Raw genomic sequence first — 21,586 nt, forward strand, 5'->3', positions numbered from 1 at the left:
TGACACCTTTGAGGAAATGTGTGCTGTGGATAAAGGGAAGCTGATGGATGTACTGTACTTACATTTCAGAAGGAATTTGGTAAGGTGTCACATCATAGATATTTGTTTAGAATAAAAGGCATGGATAGAAGGTTGGCCAGATACAAAAAACAGAAAATAGACATAAGTAGATCATTTTCTGGTTGACCAGGTATAATGAATGGTGTGCCTTAGGATTCAGTGCTGGGGCTTCATTTTGCCGGTACAACAAATAATTAGGAAAGTTAATAGAATCCTATTGATTATTGTAATAGGAAATGAATACAAATTTGTGCTGGTTATGCTTCAGTTGCGCCAGGAATGGAAAGGCCATGAGTGAAGGTCTGCCTGATGACAGCTTGAAATGTACAGGTTATCTTGTGAGAAAACATGGGATAGGCCAGACTTGTGAAAGTTCATAAGGGTAAAAGGGCAACTTGATTGAAAAACAAGATCCTGAAGGGTGGATGTGAAAAGAATGCTTCCACTTGTTTGATAGTCCATAATTAGTGGTTGCCCATTTAAAACGGATGAAAATTTTTTTCTCACAAGGATTGAAAGACTATGGGACTTTTTTTCCCCAAAAGGTAGTGAGCTTAACATCAAAAGCAGGGAGTTTGAATATTTTTAAAGTGGGGGGAGTTGAGCTCTTGATAATTTAGGGAATGAAAGGTTATTGTGACGGTGGGGTGGGGTTTATGAAGTGATTAGGTCAGCCATGATCTTATTGACTGTTTGGAGCAGCTTGAAAACGTGAGTGGCCTACTCATGTTTCTAATTCATATATTTGATTATTTATTGTGTTTCAGATCCTGTCAGATGCAAACCAAGATATCTTTCACTCTGCTCCAGTCAGCCCCAATTTTGGTTAAGCACTACCTGTATCAAATGTACTTTTGCACATCATTCTGATAAGTTATGTACTGTTCTATGTTTCAGATATCATGACATGCCTGATGTAATTGATTTTCTTGTATTACGTCAGTTTTATGATGAAGCAAGGGAGAGGAATTGGAAAGCTGGTAAGTTTTAATTCATTATGTTTCAAAGTTTAAATTTTTGATTTTTAAAAGAAACTGAGGCTAAACATTTTTCTCAAACGTTGTTCTAAATCTCAATTTTATTATTATAGTGAGGGTCACTCACTGCAATTATTTGAAATTCTTCTGGAAGATGGGCTTGAGAGTAGCTCCTTAACTTTAACAAGTGATGCAATCTACTTATGAAGTTGTTCAAATTACTTCCTCCAGCTTCATTCTTCTTCAGAATGTAAGAGTTATGGGCACATTCTATTAATTTAGTAGACCCACAGTGTATTTTATCATTGGTCAATGTTATTGAACAATGCTGTCTCTTTTTGTTCTTAGCTGGACAGTTTATGGTTCTGTAGTTGTGATTGCTTTCAGAGGATGGAAATTACAGAATTATAGTGGTAATAATATGGTGAAATGTTGCGCAGAGTACGGTTTTTTTAGAAATGGTTTTTCAGCAGCTCTGCTTGGATTCAATATCCACATCCTGAAGATTATTCTAAAAATACTTCTGGGGACAAATGACGTCCTCTTTGATATTCCCCTTCTTCCCACCTCACTTGCAGCCAAACCACTGTACGTGATCTGTGAATTCTCTTCAATTTTTTTTCTCTTGGCCGTGGGAATCTGTTGCTTACAAGAAAATAACATTAGTACAAGTCATCTCTTTCTCAATTGAGGACTTAATGTGTTGTTGCATTTTATGATTAATCATGGAGTCATAGAAGTATACAGCACAGAACCAGATCCTTTGCTCAGACTCGTCTATTCCAAGCAGGTATCCTAAATAAATCTCGTCCCATTTGCCAGCATTTGGCCCACGTCCCTCTAAGCCCTTCCTATTTATATACCCATCCAGATGTCTTTTAAATGTTGTAATTGTACCAGCCTCCTCCACTTCCTCTGGCAGCTTATTCCATACACGCACCACCCTCTGTGTAAAACAGGTGTCCCTTTTAAAACTTGCCCCCTTACTTTAAATTTATGTCCTTGAGTTTTGGACTCTCCCAACCCATGGAAGGACCTTGTCTATTTACCTTATCCATGCTCCTTGCGATTTTATAAACATCTATAAGCTTACCCCTCAACCTGCGACACTTCCAGAGAAAATATCCCCAGTCTGTACAGCATCTCCCTATAGCTCAAACCTTCCAACCCTGAAAACATCCTTCTAATTTTTTTTCTGAATCCGTTCAGAATTGCACACTATTCCAATAGTGGATTAACCAATGTCCTGTACAAATGCAACATGACCTCCCAACTTTTTTACTCAATGCACTGACCAATAAAGGCAAGCATACCAAAAGCTTTCTTCACCATCCTATCTACCTGTGACTCCCCTTTAAAGGAACTATGAGCCTGCACTCCAAGATCTCATTGTTCAGCAACACTCAGTTTCTGTGGGAGTCCTCAACATTGACTCCGGACCCCACAACGTCTTGTGGCTTCAGGTTAAACACAGGAAAGCAAACCTACTGTTGATTACCACGCACCATCCTCCCTCAATTCATGAATCTGTACTCTTCCATGCTGAACAACACCTCAAGGAAGCACTTGGGATAGCAAGAGCTCAAAATGTACTCTAGGTGAGGGATTTCAATGTCGGCCACCAAGAGTGGCTTGGCAGCAGAGCTACACATCAAGTTGGTCAGGTTCAAAGGGATATAGCTGCTAGACGCGGCAGGGGAAAAAGAAATGAGGGAAAAACATACTTGACCTCATCCTTACTAATCTGTCAGCTGCAGATGCATTTGTCCAGGACAATATCCGTAAGAGTGACCAACGCACAGCCCTTATGGAGATAAAATCTCACCTTCACATTGAGAATAACCTCCATCATGTTGCGTGGTTCTACCATTGCTAAATGGGACAGACTTCGATCAGATCTAGCAACTCAAGACTGGCCATCCATGAGGTGCTGCAGGCCATCAACAGCAGCAGAATTGTACTCCAACACAATTTGTAACCTCGTGGATATTCCACACTCAACCATTGCGATCATCCAGGGGATCAACCACGTTTCAATGGAGAATGCAGGACGGCATGCCAGGAGCAACACCAGGCATGACTGAAGATGAGATGCCAACCTGGTGAAGCCAACAAACAGGACTATTTGCATGTCAAACAGCAAGTGATAGACAAAGCTAAGCAATCCCACAACCAGTGAATCAAATATAAGCTCTGCAGTCCTGCCACATCCAGCTGTGAATGATGGTAGATGATTAAACAACTCACTGGAGGTTGAGACTCCACAAATATCCTCAACATCAATGATTGAAGAACCCAGCATATCAGTGCAAAAGATATGTCTGAAGCTTTCGAGCAATTTTCAGCGAGAAGTGACGAGTGGATGGTCCACCTCAATCTCCTCCAGTGGTTGCCAGCAATGCATATAGCAGTCTTCTGCCAATTTGATTCACTCCATGTAATATCAAGAAGCGGTTGGAGACAGTGGATACTGCAAAGGCTACAGGGTCTGACAGCATTCAGGCAATGGTACTGAAGACTTGTGCTCCAGAACTTGCTGCACCCCTAGCCGAACTGTTCTGATGCAGTTACAATACTGGTATCGAAATGACAATGTGGAAGTTTGCCCAAATATGTCCAGTACATAAAAAAAAGGACAAATTCCTATCAGTCTCCTCTCATCAGTAAAGTGACGGAAGGTGTTGTTCGCAGTGGTGTCAAGCAGTACCTGCTCAGCAATAACCTACTGAGTGATTCCCAGTTTGGATTCCACCAAGGCTACTCCGCTCCTAACCTCATTACAGCCTTGGTCCAAACATGGACAAAAGAGCTGAATCCCACAGGTGAGGTGAGTGTGATAACCCTTGAAATCAAGGCTACATTTGACTGCAAGAGACAATCTAACCACCGTCCCTTGGCATTCTATAGTGTTACCATCAACAAAACTCCTGTAACAACATCTTGGGGGTTATCATTGACCAGACACTCGACTGGACTTGCCACATAAAACAATGATGATAGTAGTAGTTCTGAAGCTTGGAATACTTGACTGCTCAAAGCCTGTCTACCATCTACAAGGCACATGTCAGGAGTATGATGGAATACTCCCCAGTTGTCTGGATGAGTGCAGCCCCAACAACACTTGAAGTTTGTCACAATCCAGGACAAAGCAGCCCACTTGATTGGCACTACATCCACAAACATCCACTCACTCCACCACCGATGCTCAGTAACATCAATGTTTCCTATCTACAAGATGCACAGCAGAAATTCACCAAAGATCCTCAGGCAGCACCTTCCAAACCCACAACCACTTCCATCTAGAAGGACAAGGGCAGCAGATATATGGGAGCACCACCACCTTCAAGTTCCCTTCCAAGCAACTCACCATCCTGACTTGGAAACATATCGGCATTCCTGCACTGTCGCTGGGTCAAAATCCTGGAATTCCCTCGTTAGTTGCATTGTGGGTCAACCCACAGCAGTTGGATTGTAGCAGTTAAAGCTCATGATCACCTTCTGATGGGCAATAAATCGAGCTAGCCAGTGATGCTCTCATTCCACAAAATGAATAAATAAAATAAAACAAAACTGCCAGGACTTTACCATTTAGTGTGTAAGCCCTGTGCTGATTTGCCTTTCCAAAATGCAGCACCTCACATTTCTTAAATTAAATACCATCTGCCACTCCAATCATTGAGTATTGAAAGCTATTCTGAAGTTAGATAACTGTCACACCATTCAATTAGTTAATCATCACTCCTATTTATTCTGTTGCTGCAGGTGACAAATTCCGATCAATAATAGACGATGTTTGGTGGTTTGGGTCAGTATTAACTCAAGAGCCATTCCAGCCAGCATATCCAGATAGTCATTTCCAGTGCTACACTGTTCGGTAAGTTCGACAGCTATATCTGAACACTAAGTTGTGTTTTGGATTTACAGCAATAATTTTTCATAAATACTTAATTGCAACTCAACATTTGTGATAAAATAAGGAGTAATGCCTGCAGTAGCCCTTGATACTATCAACGGCACCTCCAATCTTTGTGTCATCAGCAATTTTGAAGTACGTTTATGAATTCAGCTCAGAAGGCATCATGTTGAGTTCAAAAGCAAGTTGAATTTTTGTTCCCAAAATACAATTCAGGGCAGTTACCTCAGCAAAAGTAGACTTTGTGAAACTTCTAAATGAAGAGCGTTTGATTTAAAATGTGCAGGTTGTTAGAAATATAACCAGTCAAATTTGAGGAAATATTCATGTTGGCAGATTTGGAAAAGTTGTTGATTTGTTTTCATAGTCAAAGGCCAAGAAACTGTTAAGCAGCACTCTAAAACTTAAAGTTATTGAAAGATTCTCCGGTTTTCAGTCTTTCATAGATATTATTGAGACAGAGAATGAAACATTGTTTTGCCGTGTCTTTCAAAATAAATGCAACGTTAGCATTCATTTTGAGAGGACTTGAATATAAAAGCAGGGATGTACTTCTGACACTCTATAAGGCTGCGGTCGGACCACACTTGGAGTATTGTGAGAAGGTTTGGGCCCCACATCTCAGGAAGGATGAACTGGCCCTAGAGCATGTTCAGAGGAAGTTTATGAGAATGGTCCCAGGAATGAAAAGCTTAACATATGAGGAATGCTCGAGAACTCTGGGTTTATATTCAATGGAATTTAGAAGGATGAGGAGGATCTAATTGAAACATAGAGTTGTGAATGGCCTGGACAGAGTCGATTTTGGGCAGATGTTTCTATTGATAGGAGAGACTCTGACCTGAGGGCATAGCCTTAAAGAACAGGGAAGACATTTTGGAATGGAGATAAGGAGAAACTGCTTCAGTCAGAGAATAGTGAATCTATGAAATTTGCGACAAGGCTGTGGAGCCCAGGCCATTGAGTATGTTTAAGACTGATTGATAGGGTCTTGAGTATCAAGGGCTACAGGGAGAAAGTAGGAGAACTGGGTTGAGAAATGCTTCAGCTATGATTGAATGGTGGAGCAGACTCGATGGGCTGAATGGCCTAATTTCGGCTCCTATGTCTTATGGCCTTATGGTTCCCTTGCTAACCATCTTCAATAATTTATATAGTTCGGCATGCTTTTCATTTTTTTTATTGTAAAGTTCTGTTTTGCTGTTATAGGAAGTCTGCAGCCTCATGTGAAAATATCTGTGATTACCCACTACAATAACTTACTAAAACAAGCAAAACAAACCTATTAACCGTATGAAGCCAGATTTCATTCTAGGATCTAACTTATCCAGTATTCCCATCATAATACTATCTACTCTGTCTAATGACCAGGTTATTTTAAATACCAATCAAATCTCCGATTCAAAGTATGTTCTATTCTCTGACTCACAACCTCTACAGTCTTGTGTTGTTTTTGAAGTTTCTTGTTCCTCAAACAAATTTTTAAAATCTTTTCTGTGCCTTTTCTATGAACCTTCATATCTTTGCAAAGTATGGTTTCCAGAATTAGATGTAATATTTTACTTGAAGCTGAATCGTTATTATTAAAAGGTCCATTTTAGTTTCCTTGTATGTGTACTCTGCTGTTATTTATAAAGTCCAGGATTCTAACATGCTGATTTAACTGCTTTCTCAACTGCTGCCTTCAGTAATTTGTGTAAATATAATCCCTATCGCTCTGCTCCTCCATCACCTCCTCCCTCCACCCCCACCCCGACTTAGATTATGACTTTAGATTGTATTTCCTTCCATTATACTATCAAAATACGTTACTTCCCATTTTTCAACATGGAATTTCATCTATCAGATGTTTGCCCATTCCACCAATCTGTATGCTGTCTCAAAGTCCATCATTATCCTTCTCCCAATTCACAATAGTTCAATGTCTGTGAAACTCTGTAAATTTTGATCTCTGTACAACTCCCTGACTGACTAACCAGTAATTGCCAGACTGATTGCAGTGGACCTGGAGGACTGACTGTGGTTCACTCCCAAGACTGTAGTGATAAGTAACCCCTAACCCTGACTGCCCCAAGAGGTCAACTGAGTCTGTGTCCATGCCTGTAGTTTGAGATCAGACGCTATCCTTGACTGTCGGGGAGTGGAACAACGGCTCAGCTCACAGCACTGGGGACCTGGGTTCAATTCCACCCTCCTGGAGTTGATGGGCAAAATGGCCTGCTTCCACACTGTAGGGAGTCTGTGATTCTAAGACTGGTGTGGATTCTTTGACAACAGTCCTCCTTGACTGAGAACTGTTCCTTTTATATTTGGAGACATCGCCATTTAGTTTAAATACATTGTGTTTCCTGCATGTGTAATATTGATACTGAACTGTACATAAGCATGCCCACACACTTGATTGATCACTACTGACAAATATGACATGCTGTTTGGCTTTGTGTCTCTGTTGCAAGGCAAGACTGTGCCCCTGTGAGGTGTGAGTAATATGGCAAGCACAAAAAGGCTAGGCAAGGCTAAGCAGCTTAGCAGATGTGAAATCAGTGAGTCCTAAAAAAAGTAAGCTCAGGACCCGAGGTGCACTCTGCTCCATTGCGTGAGATTGGTACATGCAAAATGGCCTAGCAGCAGCATTGTACTGAAAGGTGCCATGGCATTCCAACATGCAGCCTTGATATGGATAACTGTTTTTGAAATGAATTGGAGGTATGTCTGGCATGTGTCCAATGCAAAGCCTGTGATAGAGGGTGCGGGTAGTGATTACCATACGATCACAAGACCAAAGTGCAGAATTAGGCTATTTGGCCCTTCATAGGCGAAAGTGAGGACTGTAAATGCTGGAGATCAGAGTCCAGATTAGAGTGGTGCTGGTAAAGGACAGCAGGTCAGGCAGCATCCGAGGAGCAGAAAAGTTGATGTTTCGGGCAAAAGCCCTTCATCAGGAATGAGGCAGGGAGCCTCCGGAGTGGAGAGATAAATGGGAGGCGGGTGGGGCTGAGGAGAAGGTAGCTAGAAGTACAATAGGTGGATGGAGGTGGGGATGAAGGTGATAGGTTGTCGAAGAGGAGGGTGAGGCAGATAGGTGGGAAGTAAGATTGGCAGGTAGGACAGGTCATGAGGATGGTGCTGTGCTGACATGTTGGAACTGGGTAAGGTGGGGATGTGCAGGTGAAACTTTGGATGTGGAAGGCCCTTCATGCTCGCTCTGCCATTCAATAAGATCGTGTCTGACCTGATAATTCTCAATTCAATTTTCTGGCTTTGCTTCGTGATCCTTGATTCCCTTAGTAATTAAAATCTGTCTATATTGTTATTAAATATACCTGACGACCAAGCCTCGACAGCCACTGGTGGTTTAAAAAAAATCCACAGATTCACTACCCTCAGTGAAACAATTCCTCCTCATTTCTGCTCCAACTGGGATTATGCTGTTGTCTTAACTCTGGGTAGCACACTGGAAGTCGAGTCCACTATTCCCAGAGTCGTCACAAAAATTAAACATTTTAAAATAAGTGCATAAAACGTTCTGATTTACCTGGTTTCCAAACCCAACTTGACTGGACCAGGCTTGGTCCAACTCTTCCATGCCAACCTGATATTGTAAATTGATCTCCTCCCTTTTGCCAGCATTTGGCCCACAGCCCTCAAAACCCTTCCTGTTCATATATCCATCCAAACGCCCTTTAACTAATTGTACCAGCCTCCATGACCTTCTCTGACAGTTCAGTCCATACATGCACTACCCTCTGTGTGACAACGTTGTTCCTTAGGCCCCTTTTAAATCTTTTCCTTGTCATCTTAAACCTGTACCAACTAGTTTTGGACTCCCCTACCCGGGGAAAAAACCTTGACTCCATTTTATTCAGCCTTTCCCTATAGCTCAAACCCTCCCACCCTGGCAACATCCTTGTAAACCTTCACTGAACCCTTTCGAGTTTCTTTCCTCTATCTTCCCAACATCTTTGCGATAACAAGAGTTACAATTTATTCTAAGTAATTAGACTCTAGATGCAGCTAAATAGTTACAAAACATTGACATATAATACTACAAATCAAACACCCCATTAAACACACTTGTGCACACACAGACAGGGAAACATAGATTATTGATGGAGGAAAACTGCAAAGGCACTTCAGTCGTTCCTATTCATGGATTGCTGAGATGATCATTATGATTCCTATGCTTGTTAAACATTGCTTTTCAGTTGTCTTTCTCCAGATGTTTTCACTGATTTTAGAACACAGAAAAATACAGCGGATAACAGGCCCTTAGGCCCATGATGTTGTGCCGAGGATTATTCCTAATCTAAAATAAAATAATCTAACCGACGCACCCCTCAATTCACTGCTGTCCATGTGCATGTCCAGCACATATCCCTTAAATATCCCTAATGACTCTGCTTTCACCACCACTGCTGGCAACGCATTGCATGTATTTACAACTCTCTGTGTAAAGAACCTACCTCTGACGTCGTCTCTATACCTTCCTCCTAATATCTTAACATATGACCTCTCGTGCCAGTCAGTTCTATCCTGAGGAAAAGTCTCTGGCTGTTCACTCTATTCATGCCTCTCATTACCTCATATACCTCGATCAGGTCACCTCTCTTCCTCCTCCTCTCCAGAGAGAAAAGTCTGAGCTTAGTCAACCTCTGTTCATAAGACAAACCGTCCAGTCCAGGCAGCATCCTGTTAAACCTTCTTTGCACCCTCTCCAAAGCCTCCGTATCTTTCATATTATAGGGCGACCAGAACTGGACACAATATTCCAAGTATGGTCTCACCAGGCTCTTGTAGAGCTGCAGCAAAACCTTGTGGCTCTTAAACTCGATTCCCCCTGTTAATGAAAGCCAAAACACCATATGCTTTCTTAACAACCCTTTCCACTGGGGTGGCAACTTTGAGGGATCTGTGCACTTGAACACCAAGGTCCCTCTTTCTCCACACTGCCAAGAATCCTGTCTTTAATCCTATCTTCAGCATTCAAGTTCGACCTTCCAAAATGCATCACTTCGCATTTATCCAGGTTGAACTCCACCTGCCATTTCTCAGCCCAGCTCTGCACCCTGTCTGTCACGCTGCAGCCTGCAATAGCCCTCGATACTATCAATGGCACCTCCAACCTTTGTGTAATCGGCAAATTTACTAACTGACCCCTCAACCTCCTCATTCAAGTCATTTGTAAAAACAACCAAGAGCAGAGGCCCAAGAACAGAGCCCTGCGGGATACCACTCACTGCTAACTTCCAGGCAGAATACTTGCCATCTACAACCACTGTCTGCCTTCTGTTAGCCAGCCAATTCTGAATCCAGACAGCCAAACCTCCCTGTATCCCATATGTCCTGACTTTATGAATGAGCCTACTGTGGGAACCTTATCAAATGCCTTGAAGTCCATATACACCATATCCATTGCTCGACTTTCATTGACCTGTCTCGTCACCACCTCAAATAACTCACTTTCAAGAGACAAGTTTTCCACTTTCAAAGGGTGGATTTATCAATTAAGTGTCACAGTTTGCAAAGTTGCTAAATGCATAATACATTGGTTTTCTTCAAGTTCAAAGCTGTTTTGACTCCAGAGAGCAGAGTCAGCACCTAAGCTGCTCGAGATCAAATCACTTCGTTATTTGGTCCACAGCTCCATACTGTTCAGTTACTGAGACCGAGCTTAGGTTTTGCAGCTGATCTATAGACTAGCAACTGGTTATCAATGAAGTTTTAGTTTCTACCCAGCTGCATCTATACACAACCCATCAGCTCCAGTTTGTGCTGCTTGATTAATTAAGTGTTTACCTGATGCTTGCCATGAGTGTCAGGTCACAGCTTACTTGCTCGTCAGAACATGCAGCAATTCTTTAAAACACTAGTTTTAAAACAGTGCTTCCTTATTTCATCCCATAGATGAAAAGAGTAGGGGAATCGACGTTTCCGGCATAAGCCCTTCATCAACCCTCTCTCCTACCGACTTCCATGTTGGGAATTGTTGCCATTTGTTTCTCTCTAGTGTGTGGGAGAATAATAAACCACACGTAAACAAGGTCAACATTATTAATAATACTGAGGGGTTCATGCATGAAATTATGCTTCTCGTCACTCAGTACTGAGATTCTTGTCTCATCATTCAAATCACGACTGCAGAATAAGATTCTTTTTCAAGTCGAGAGTCTCATTTTACCAATCACACCATGGTTTCCCAGTTAACTTGCCATTGGTCACGTTGGTCATGGGCTGAGAGAATTCAGCACTTTATTGTCATCATCCAAACTGAGACCCATCTTTCCCTCTCTAAATTTCTCCAATCTAATTAGCCTTTCACAAAATAATGAAATGGCCCAAATTCACAAATTGGCTCAATCATTATCCTATATTATTCTCTCTTGCCTTTGACAGATTTGATCATCTCTTTGTTACAACTTCCAGGAGTGTGCTGTCAAGGTAGCCCCTCCATTCCACCAGTCACAAGAAAAAATAAAGTTATAATTCCTACTTTCAGAATTGGCCAATTAAATAGTATCCATGTCTAGTCCTAAATAATATCCATCAAATTGGTCATGTAGCTGGCTGAGGAGAAACAATGTCACCACCGATTACTCCATTCACAATGATGGCAGCTCCAGACCAACAGGAAGATGGGGCAGGATGACTGAGGACATTTGTCTTGATTCCACAAATGGCCTGTTGTGCAGCTGCAGCCAGTAACTATAAGCACAGCCTTTTAAATAATCTACAGTATCTACTGTGGCATTTCAATAATCCTTCCTCTTTTTTAAAAAAAAAGACCACCAGGTATTTCTATAAAACGTCTCTAAGTTTTATGACTCCAGGCAATGGAGACTAGTTTCTTGTAGGTAAAAACAATGACTGCAGATGCTGGAAACCAGATTCCGGATTAGTGGTGCTGGAAGAGCACAGCAGTTCAGGCAGCATCCGAGGAGCAGTAAAAGCGATGTTTCGGACAAAAGCCCTTCATTAGGAATAAAGGTAGAGAGCCTGAAGCGTGGAAAGATAAGCTAGAGGAGGGTGGGGTGGGGAGAAAGTGGCAAAGAGTACAATAGGTGAGTGGGGAAGGGGATAAAGGTGATAGGTCAGGGAGAGGGTGGAGTGGATAGGTGGAAAAGAAGATAGGCAGATAGGACAAGTCATGGGGACAGGGCTGAGCTGGAAGGTTGGAACTAGAGTGAGGTGGGGGAAGGGGAAATGACGAAACTGTTGAAGTCCATATTGATGCCCTGGGGTTGAAGTGTTCTGAGGCGGAAGATGAGGCATTCTTCCTCCAGGCGTCTGGTGGTGAGGGAGCAGCAGTGAAGGAGGCCCAGGGCCTCCATGTCCTCGGCAGAGTGGGAGGGGGAGTTGAAATGTTGGGCCACAGGGCGGTGTGATTGCTTGGTGCGGGTGTCCTGGAGATGTTCCCTAAAGCGCTGTGCTAGGAGGTGTCCAGTCTCCCCAATGTAGAGGAGATCGCAACAGGAGCAACGGATACTATAAATGATATTAGTGGATGTGCAGGTAAAACTTTGGATGTGGAAGGCTCCTTTAGGGCCTTGGATGGAGGTGAGGGAGGAGGCGTGGGCGCAGGTTTTGCAGTTCCTGCGGTGGCAGGGGAAGGTGCCAGGATGGGAGGGTGGGTTGTAGGGGGGCGTGGACCTGGCCAGGTAGTCACGGAGGGAACGGTCTTTGTGGAAGGCGGAAAGGGGTGGGAAGGGAAATATATCCCTGGTGGTGGGGTCTTTTTGGAGGTGGCGGAAATGTCAGTGAATGATTTGGTTTATGCAAGGGTTGGTAGGGTGGAAGGTGAGCACCAGGGGCGTTCTGTCCTTGTTATGGTTGGAGGGGTGGGGTCTGAGGACGGAGGTGCGGGATGTGGATGAGATGCGTTGAAGGGCATTTTTAACCACGTGGGAAGGGAAATTGCGGTCTCTAAAGAAGGAGGCCATCTGGTGTGTTCTGTGGTGGAGCAGATACAGCAGAGATTGAGGAATTGGGAATACGGGATGGCATTTTTGCAAGAGGTAGGGTGGGAAGAGGTGTAATCCAGGTAGTTGGTGAAGTTGATGAATTGCTCAACCTCCTCGCATGAGCACAAGGTGACGCCAATGCAGTCATCAATGTAGCGAAGGAAGAGGGGGGGGAGAGGTGCCGGTGTAATTACGGAAGATCGACTGTTCTACGTAATTACGGAAGATTGACTGTTCTACGTAGAACAGTTGATCTTCCGTAATTACACCGGCAACAGTCCCCACCTCTTCCTCCACTACATTGATGACTCCATTGGCGCCACCCCGTGCTCCCGCGAGGAGGTTGAGCAATTCATCAACTTCACCAACACATTCCACCCTGACCTTGAATTTACCTGGACCATCTTTGACACCTCCCTCCCCTTCCTGGACCTCTCCATCTCCATTAATGACGACCGACTTGACACTGACATTTTTTACAAACCCACCGACTCCCACAGCTACCTGGATTATACCTCATCCCACCCTACCTCTTGCAAAAATGCCATCCCGTGTTCCCAATTCCTCCGCCTCCGCCGTATCTGCTCCCAGGAGGACCACTACAGAACACAACAGATGGCATCCTCATTTCGAGACCGCAATTTCCCTTCCCACGTGGTTAAAGATGCCCTCCAACGCATCTCGTCCACATCCCGCACCTCCGCCCTCAGACCCCACCCCTCCAACCATAACAAGGACAGAACGCCCCTGGTGCTCACCTTCCACCCTACCAACCTTTGCATAAACCAAATCATTCGCTGACATTTCCGCCACCTCCAAAAAGACCCCACCATCAGGGATAAATTTCCCTCCCCACCCCTTTCCGCCTTCCGCAAAGACCATTCCCTCTGTGACTACCTGGTCAGGTCCACGCCCCCCTACAACCCACCCTCCCATCCTGGCACCTTCCCCTGCCACAGGAACTGCAAAACCTGTGCCCACACCACCTCCTTCACCTCCATCCGCGGCCCTAAAGGAGCCTTCCACATCCATCAAAGTTTTACCTGCACATCCACTGATATCATTTATTGTATCCGTTGCTCCTGATGTGGTCTCCTCTACATTTGGGGAGACTGGGCGCCTCCTAGCAGAGCGCTTTAGGGAACATCTCCGAGACACCCGCACCAATCAACCACACCACCCCGTGGCCCAACATTTCAACTCCCCCTCCCACTCTGCCAAGGACATGGAGGTCCTGGGCCTCCTTCACCGCCACTCCCTCACCACCAGATGCCTGGAGGAAGAACGCCTCATCTTTCGCCTCGGAACACTTCAACCCCAGGGCATCAATGTGGCATTCAACAGTTTCTTCATTTCCCCTTCCCCCACCTCACCCTTGTTCCAAACTTCCAGCTCAGCACTGTCCCCATGACTTGTCCTATCTGCCTTTCTTCTTTTCCACCTATCCACTCCACCCTCCTCCCTGACCTATCACCTTCATCCCCTCCCCCACTCATCTATTGTACTCTATGCTACTTTCTCCCTACCCCCCACCTTCCTCTCACTTATCTCTCCACACTTCAGGCTCTCTGCCTTTATTCCTGATGAAGGGCTGTTGCCCGAAACGTCGCTTTTACTGCTCCTCGGATGCTGCCTGAACTGCTGTGCTCTTCCAGCACCACTAATCCAGAAACTAGTTTCTTGTGCTAGCCTTCCCTCCCTCATTGATGCCATTCCTAGCACAGTCTCCCTGCTTCTACCTGGGAGGTGAAGGTTTGCTTTGTCAACCCTCGCTTTCACTTCTCCCTTGCCCCATATCGTAACTCTGATCACATCTGTGCATGCACTGTAACAATATTTGCTGATCACCCTGATGCTAAAATATGTGACATCTTTGTACGGTCATCCTCTCTAACATCTGTTCATTGTTGTCCAGGTCAGCAAAATTGCCATCCATATCCAATAATGACCCTTGCTTCACATCTGCAGTATTGCCAGGAAATTACCTTCAGACCCTTCCTCTCTGGATTCTGATTTCTGAATTAATAATAGTCCAGCAATAATGCCACTAGGCTATAGCCTCCTTTTAGCAAAATGGAGAACATTTTCAACCTTGGCGACAGTTATTACATATAGGTTCTTTATGTCAAGTATACACAGCACAATGTAGTTTGATTTGTACCTCATTTACTTGATTGATTTTGAAGAATTGTTGATGCCAAAGTTATTGTGTGTCATGGTTTCCAATGTGACTTGTCTTGCTTTGTCGAACACCAGCTATTTTTAGTGGGGTTTTTTTGTATACTTTATTTTAAAATAAGCAGAATCCTCTGGCTTTGGTAGCCCTTTGCGTCATTGAAGTAGTCCGAACGCTCACATTTAAATCAATCATTTGTGTCACTGACCAAGTAATTTCTGGCTATCCTTACTTGCCCTTGTGAAATGGATGGTAAATTCTACTGCTGATATGGTATAAGTGCAACCACAATGTTGTTCGGGAGGAAGTTCCTAGATTTTAACCTCGTTGAAGTAAAAATGTGCAAACATAATTTAAGGAAAGAAACATGTGACTATTAATCAGGCAGGGGAAGGGGATCTCTGATGTCTGAGTAGTCAGCTGAGAGTGAGAGAAGACTCTCTGCCAGTCAGTTTTATCTAAGGCAAAGTTGCATTATTATTGAAGTATGTTATGCTGTAAGTGAAATATAACAGTGACGTGTGTATCCCCTGCATTGTGTTTCTATTACTTAGTTTGTGTTATTACATTGATTATGTGGATGCCTTGATCAACTGTGTCATACTCCTGGCCCTATAGGTACCAGTTAATAAATGTTTGCTATATTTCAATATAATTTATTTTCGAGGTTGGATTTTAAGCTAGTGACTTGTAGGTTTTCGTCTTGTGGATGAGGAAAAGTCGTGAGTTTTTTTTGTTGCAACCAATATGAGACAGGGAGGTCCTGTAATGGAGATATGTTTGCTTGTAAAATTCTCCCAATGCAGAAAAAGTAAAAATGAAAAACATCATTTTACTTTCTATTTAGAAAGATCAGGATTTTGCTTTTCCCTATAGATTGGAAAACGTTTCTGTCCAGTTTGCAGAAATCCTGATTGAATTTAGATATACTTATAAGTTTCTTCTGAACAAAAGGAATAGTTTGGAACTGCAATGCCAGAGTTTTAGTTGAAAATTCCAAACCAAAAGTGTTTGGTTAGAACACCTGAAGGAGGTATTTGTGCCTGAGGAAATCTAAGGTCATTTATATGTATAATAAGGGAAGAGGTTACCAAACTCTCAACTTGGTGAATTAAAAAAAATTAAGTAGATGCAGTGTAGATGCAAAGACTCAGGTGTTTAAGATGATGTTGGAATAGATAATGTATTTTACTGTGTTTTGAAATTTGTCAATTTGTGCAATATATAAATAGTTTAGTTTACTTTAGCTTTTGCATAACGGCTTTTGCGTGATGGATTTTAGTGAAAGTCCACCTTCTTAAATAAAAAAAAATTATTGAGCTTTTTGAGAAGGTGACCAAGCATGTGGATGAGGGTAGGGCAGTTGACATGGTGTACATGGACTTTAGTAAAGCCTTTGATAAGATTCCACATGGTAGGCTTTTGGAGAAAATGCAGAGGCATAGGATTGAGTGTAGTTTAGCAGTTTGGATTAGAAACTGGCTTTCTTTAAGAAGGCAGCGAGTGGTGGTTGATGGAAAATATTCAGCCTCAAGTATGGTTACTAGTGGTGGGTCACTAGTGGATCTGTTTGGGACCACTGCTGTTTGTGTTTGTTATTTTTATAAATGACTTAGACGCAGGCATAGGTGGATAGGTTAGTAAGTTTGCAGATGACGATAAAGTCAGTGAAGTGGTAGGCAGTGTGGAATAGTGTTGCAGAGGGACTTGGATAAACTGCAGAATTATGCTCAGAGGTAGCAAATGCAGATAAATGTGAGGTGATTCACTTTGGAAAGAATAACAAGAAGGCAGAATACTGGGTAAATAGAAAGATTCTTGGTAGTGTGGATATGCAGAGAGATTTTGGTGTTCATGTACATAGATCCCTGAAAGTTGCCAATCAGGATGATAGTGCTGTTAAAAAGGCATATGGTATGTTAGGTTTTATTGGTAGAGGGATTGAGTTCCAGAGCCATGATGTCATGGTGCAACTATATAAAAGGCTAGTGCAGCCTCACTTGGAATATTGTGTACAATTCTGGTTGCCCCATTACAGGAAGGACGTGGAAGCATTGGAAAAGGTGCAGAGGAGATTTACCAAGATGCTGCCTGGTCTGGAGGGAAGGTATTACACGGAAAGGCTAAGGGACTTGGGTCTGTTCTCATTGGAGAGAAGAAGTCTAAGAGGGGATTTGATAGAGACATGATGATCAGAGGATTAGATAGGGTGGATAGTGAGAGTCTTTTTCCTAGGATGATGACGTCAGCTTGTACGAGGGGAGCATAGCTGCAAATTGAGGGAAGATAGATTTAAGACAAATGTTAGAGGCAGGTTCTTTACACAGTAGTATGGGTATAAAATGCCCTGTCTGCCAATGTAGTTAACTCAGTCACATTAGGGGCATTTAAGTAGTCCTTGGATAAGCATATGGATGATGATGGGATAGTGTAGCATGATGGGCTTAGATTAGTTCACAGGTCGATGCAACATCGAGGGCTGAAGGGCCTCTTCTTCACTATTATTCTGTTCTTTTTCGACCCAAGTAGTCATACAACCTGAATTTCAGCATTTCTCGTTCTTTGCTTCCTCTCGATAAAATTACACTTATAAAAAGAGAAAGCCCTCGCAGCAGACCATATGGCGCTGCAGTCCATGCCAGATCCTTCCCCCAGAGGAAAGACTCAGAGTCGAGTCCACAGCCCAGAAACTGTGACTCCCACAATAAAAACCTGGACAAAGGACTGGATCCACTTTCTTCCCCTTTTTCCCAGTGATGCCATGTGGTCTTAAAAGTACATATAAGGGGAGGTGTGGAGGATAAACATGATAACTTTAAGTAGTACCAAATTTTGTTCAGATGTTTTTCTTTGAAATTCCTAATTACTAACTTTTCTTTTTTAATGATCCGGAACCTCAAACCTAGTGTCTATAGTGTCCACACCCACTTCATGGTCCTGACCTTTGTGCGGGGCATCTCCCCTCTTCACAACCAGTCTAAGGCAGGCTGGTAAAGACAGGCACAGTCATTTTTTTTTAACAACATGCTCCTGAGCCGCAAACCCCACCACAACAGGATTCCAACCTCCTTTTTCTAGGGGATTCAAACCCCAATTAAACCCAGTAACTTATGATTGTGAAAGTGAACTCGTTAGCATGCAAGTGCATAAGTTACCTCAGAGATTCCATTACTACAGAGTCTGAGGGATAGGTAAAGGAGAGAAATCAAGGTAAATCTTACCTGACAGGCCCACCCATCTCTCACAATGGACAGTCAGACGATCACTTATTCAGTCCACCTGAAAACTCTATTTTGGAATCCCACCTCTGCCACCAAATGTTGAGTTCTTTTTTTCTTTATGCCAACATCTGTGCGCAACAACCAAATTTTATTAAACACAGCGCAACATAAGCTTTGAAGGAACTCTGAACGATCCTTGCCATGCTTGCGAGGCGTATCTAAGGGTCTGTCTCTGAATAAAGGAAACAGTCCTTCCTTTATACAAAATCTTTTACATTATAGTTAGTAATGCTGACAAAACAACTCCGTCACACTCTCATATTCACCTGCTACTCAAGATACAATGCACTGACCACCTCACCTCCAGAAATAATGTAATGCAAATCATTCCGTAATGGCCAGATCTGGTGTGAATTGTATTTTTGTTTTTATAACTGGAGGGGAGTAGTCAAATTCCAGCTGTCATGTTCTTATTGATCCCTGAATAGGGGATGAAAATGTAAACCATCCCTGAATGGCAAGGGATGGGAATGTAGACCTCCCATATTCCACCTATAAGACAAAAACACACCACCGTATCCCCGGGACATTCAATTTCTTGCAGGTCAGCAGAGCAAGTTAATTCTTTTTAATATAGCACAATAAGGTCACTAAAGTCTTGGTAATTAAACAGCCAGTTACTAGTTTTGGTCAAAAACTGAAAGCTCTGCAGATGCTGGAAATCTGAAACAAAAACAGAAATTAGTGAAAAATCTCAGGTCTGGCAGCATAGAACATAGAATAGTACAGCACAGAACAGGCCCTTCAGCCCACGATGTTGTGCTGACCATTGATCCTCATGCATGCACCCTCAAATTTCTGTGACCATATGCATGTCCAGCAGTGTCTCAAATGTCCCCAATGACCTTGCTTCCACAACTGCTGCTGGCAATGCATTCCATGCTCTCTCAACTCTGTGTAAAGAACCCGCCTCTGACATTCCCTCTATATTTTCCTCCAACCAGCTTAAAACTACGACCCCTCGTGTTAGCCATTTCTGCCCTGGGAAATAGTCTCTGGCTATCGACTCTATCTATGCCTCTCATTATCTTGTATACCTCAATTAGGTCCCCTCACCTCCTCCTTTTCTCCAATGAAAAAAGTCCAAGCTCAGTTAACTTCTCTTCATAAGATAAGCCCTCCAGTACAGGCAGCATCCTGGTAAACCTCCTCTGAACCCTCTCCAAAGCATCCACATCTTTCCTATAATAGGGCGACCAGAACTGGACGCAGTATTCCAAGTGCGGTCTAACCAAAGTTTTATAGAGGTGCAACAAGATCTCACGACTCTTAAACTCAATCCCCCGTTACTGAAAGCCAAAACACCATGTGCTTTCTTAACAACCCTGTCCACTTGGATGGCCATTTTAAGGGATCTAAGTACCTGCACACCAAGATCCCTTTGTTCCTCCACACTGCCAAGAATCCTATCCTTAATCCTGTACTCACCTTTCAAATTTGACCTTCCAAATGCATCACCTTGCATTTATCCAGGTTGAACTCCATCTGCCACCTCTCAGCCCATCTCTGCATCCTGTCAATGTCCTGCTGCAGCCTACAACAGCCCTCTATTACTGTCAACGACACCTCCAACCTTTGTGTCATCTGCAAACTTGCTGACCCATCCTTCAATCCCCTCATCCAAGTCATTTAATAAAAATTACAAACAGTAGAGGCCCATGGACAGAGCCCTGTGGAACACCACTCACCACTGACTTCCGGGCAGAATATTTTCCTTCTACTACCACTTGCTGTCTTCTGTTGGCCAGCCAATTCTGTATCCAGACAGCGAAGTTCCCCTGTATCCCATTCCTCCTGATCGTCTGAATGAGCCTACCTTGGGGAACCTTATCAAATGCCTTGCTGAAGTCCCTATACACCACATCCACAGCTCGACCCTCATCAACTTTTCTAGTCACATCCTCAAAGAACTCGATAAAGTTTGTGAGGCATGACCTGCCGCTCTCAAAGCCATGTTGACTGCATTTAATCAAGCCATGCTCTTCCAAATGGTCATAAATCCTATCCCTCCAAATCTTTTCTAACACCTTGCAGACGACAGACGTGAGACTTACTGGTCTGTAATTGCCGGGGATTTCCCTATTTCCTTTCTTGAAGAGAGGAATTACATTGCCTCTCTCCAGTCCTCAGGTACGACTCCTGTGGAGAGTGAGGATGCAAAGATCTTCACAAGTGGCGAAGCAATCGCATTTCTTGTTTCCCAAAGCAGCTGAGGACAAATCTGGTCTGGGCCTGGCGACTTGTCAATCTTAATGTTTGACAAAATTTTCAGCACATCACCTTCCTCTATCTCTGTCCATTCCAGCATGCACACCTGCTCTTCAAAGGTTTTATTCACTACAAAGTTTGTTTCTTTCATAAAGACAGAAGCAAAAAACTCATTTTGGGCTTCCCCTACCACCTCAGACTCCACACACAAGTTCCCTATGCTATTCCTGATCGGCCCTACTCTTTCTTTGACCATTCTCTTATTCCTCACATAAATGTAAAATGCCTTTGTGTGCTCCCTAATTCGTTCTGCCAAGCCTTTCTCGTGCCCCCTCCTGGCTCTCCTCAGATCGTTTTTGAGCTCCTTCCTTGCCTGCCTGTAATCCTCTAGAGCTGAGCTTGACCCTAGCTTCCTCCCTCTTCTGTAAGCTACCTTCTTCCTTTTGATGAGACGCTCCACCGCTCTCATCATCCAAGGTTCCTTTATCTTAGACCACCTTGCCTGTCTCAGACGGACATATTTATTTATCACTCGCAACAACTGTTCCTTAAACAGTCTCCACATGTCTATAGTGCCTTTATAATGGAACAATTGCTCCCAGTCCATGCTTCCTAACTCATGTCTAATGGCATCATAGTTTCCTCTTCCCCAATTAAATATCCTCCCATTTTGCCTGTCGAAAGAAATCAGAGTTAAGGTTTTGGGTTCAGTGACCCTTCTGAATTGTTCAAAATTAGTTTTGGTAGTTAACTGAATGTTGGCCACATTATTAGGAGAACCTCCTGCAATTGAAAAGTCATGGTTAAATGTTTCATCCAAAATTAACAACACAGTATACTGAAAAGTGAGAGACTAGGTTGCAGTTCCCCGATTGAGAGCAGTTCTAGCTTCTCCAGCACAAAATTGTAGAATAGTAGAATTCACCTGAGTCCCACTTTCCAACTCTGTCCATATACCTCTGCGATTGTTCTTCTCATAACTGGAACTCATCAGCCCCTCCCTTCCACCCCAC

The 21,586-nt window shown here is 43.2% G+C and overlaps 1 protein-coding gene across 2 annotated transcripts in view; it reads left to right on the forward strand.

Annotated features, from left to right (window-relative positions):
- LOC140486459 (bromodomain and WD repeat-containing protein 1-like) overlaps positions 1–21,586 on the forward strand; it is a 212,412-nt gene that overhangs the window by 142,822 nt on the left and 48,004 nt on the right. For both annotated transcript variants that reach the window (XM_072585656.1, XM_072585657.1), the window contains 2 exons: positions 958–1,040; positions 4,800–4,911. In XM_072585656.1, the coding sequence (XP_072441757.1) occupies positions 958–1,040; positions 4,800–4,911 (195 nt within the window). The remainder of the gene's footprint in view (positions 1–957; positions 1,041–4,799; positions 4,912–21,586) is intronic.

The sequence above is a fragment of the Chiloscyllium punctatum genome, chromosome 15 (genome assembly GCF_047496795.1).
Source record: "Chiloscyllium punctatum isolate Juve2018m chromosome 15, sChiPun1.3, whole genome shotgun sequence".
Taxonomy (NCBI): Eukaryota; Metazoa; Chordata; class Chondrichthyes; order Orectolobiformes; family Hemiscylliidae; genus Chiloscyllium; species Chiloscyllium punctatum.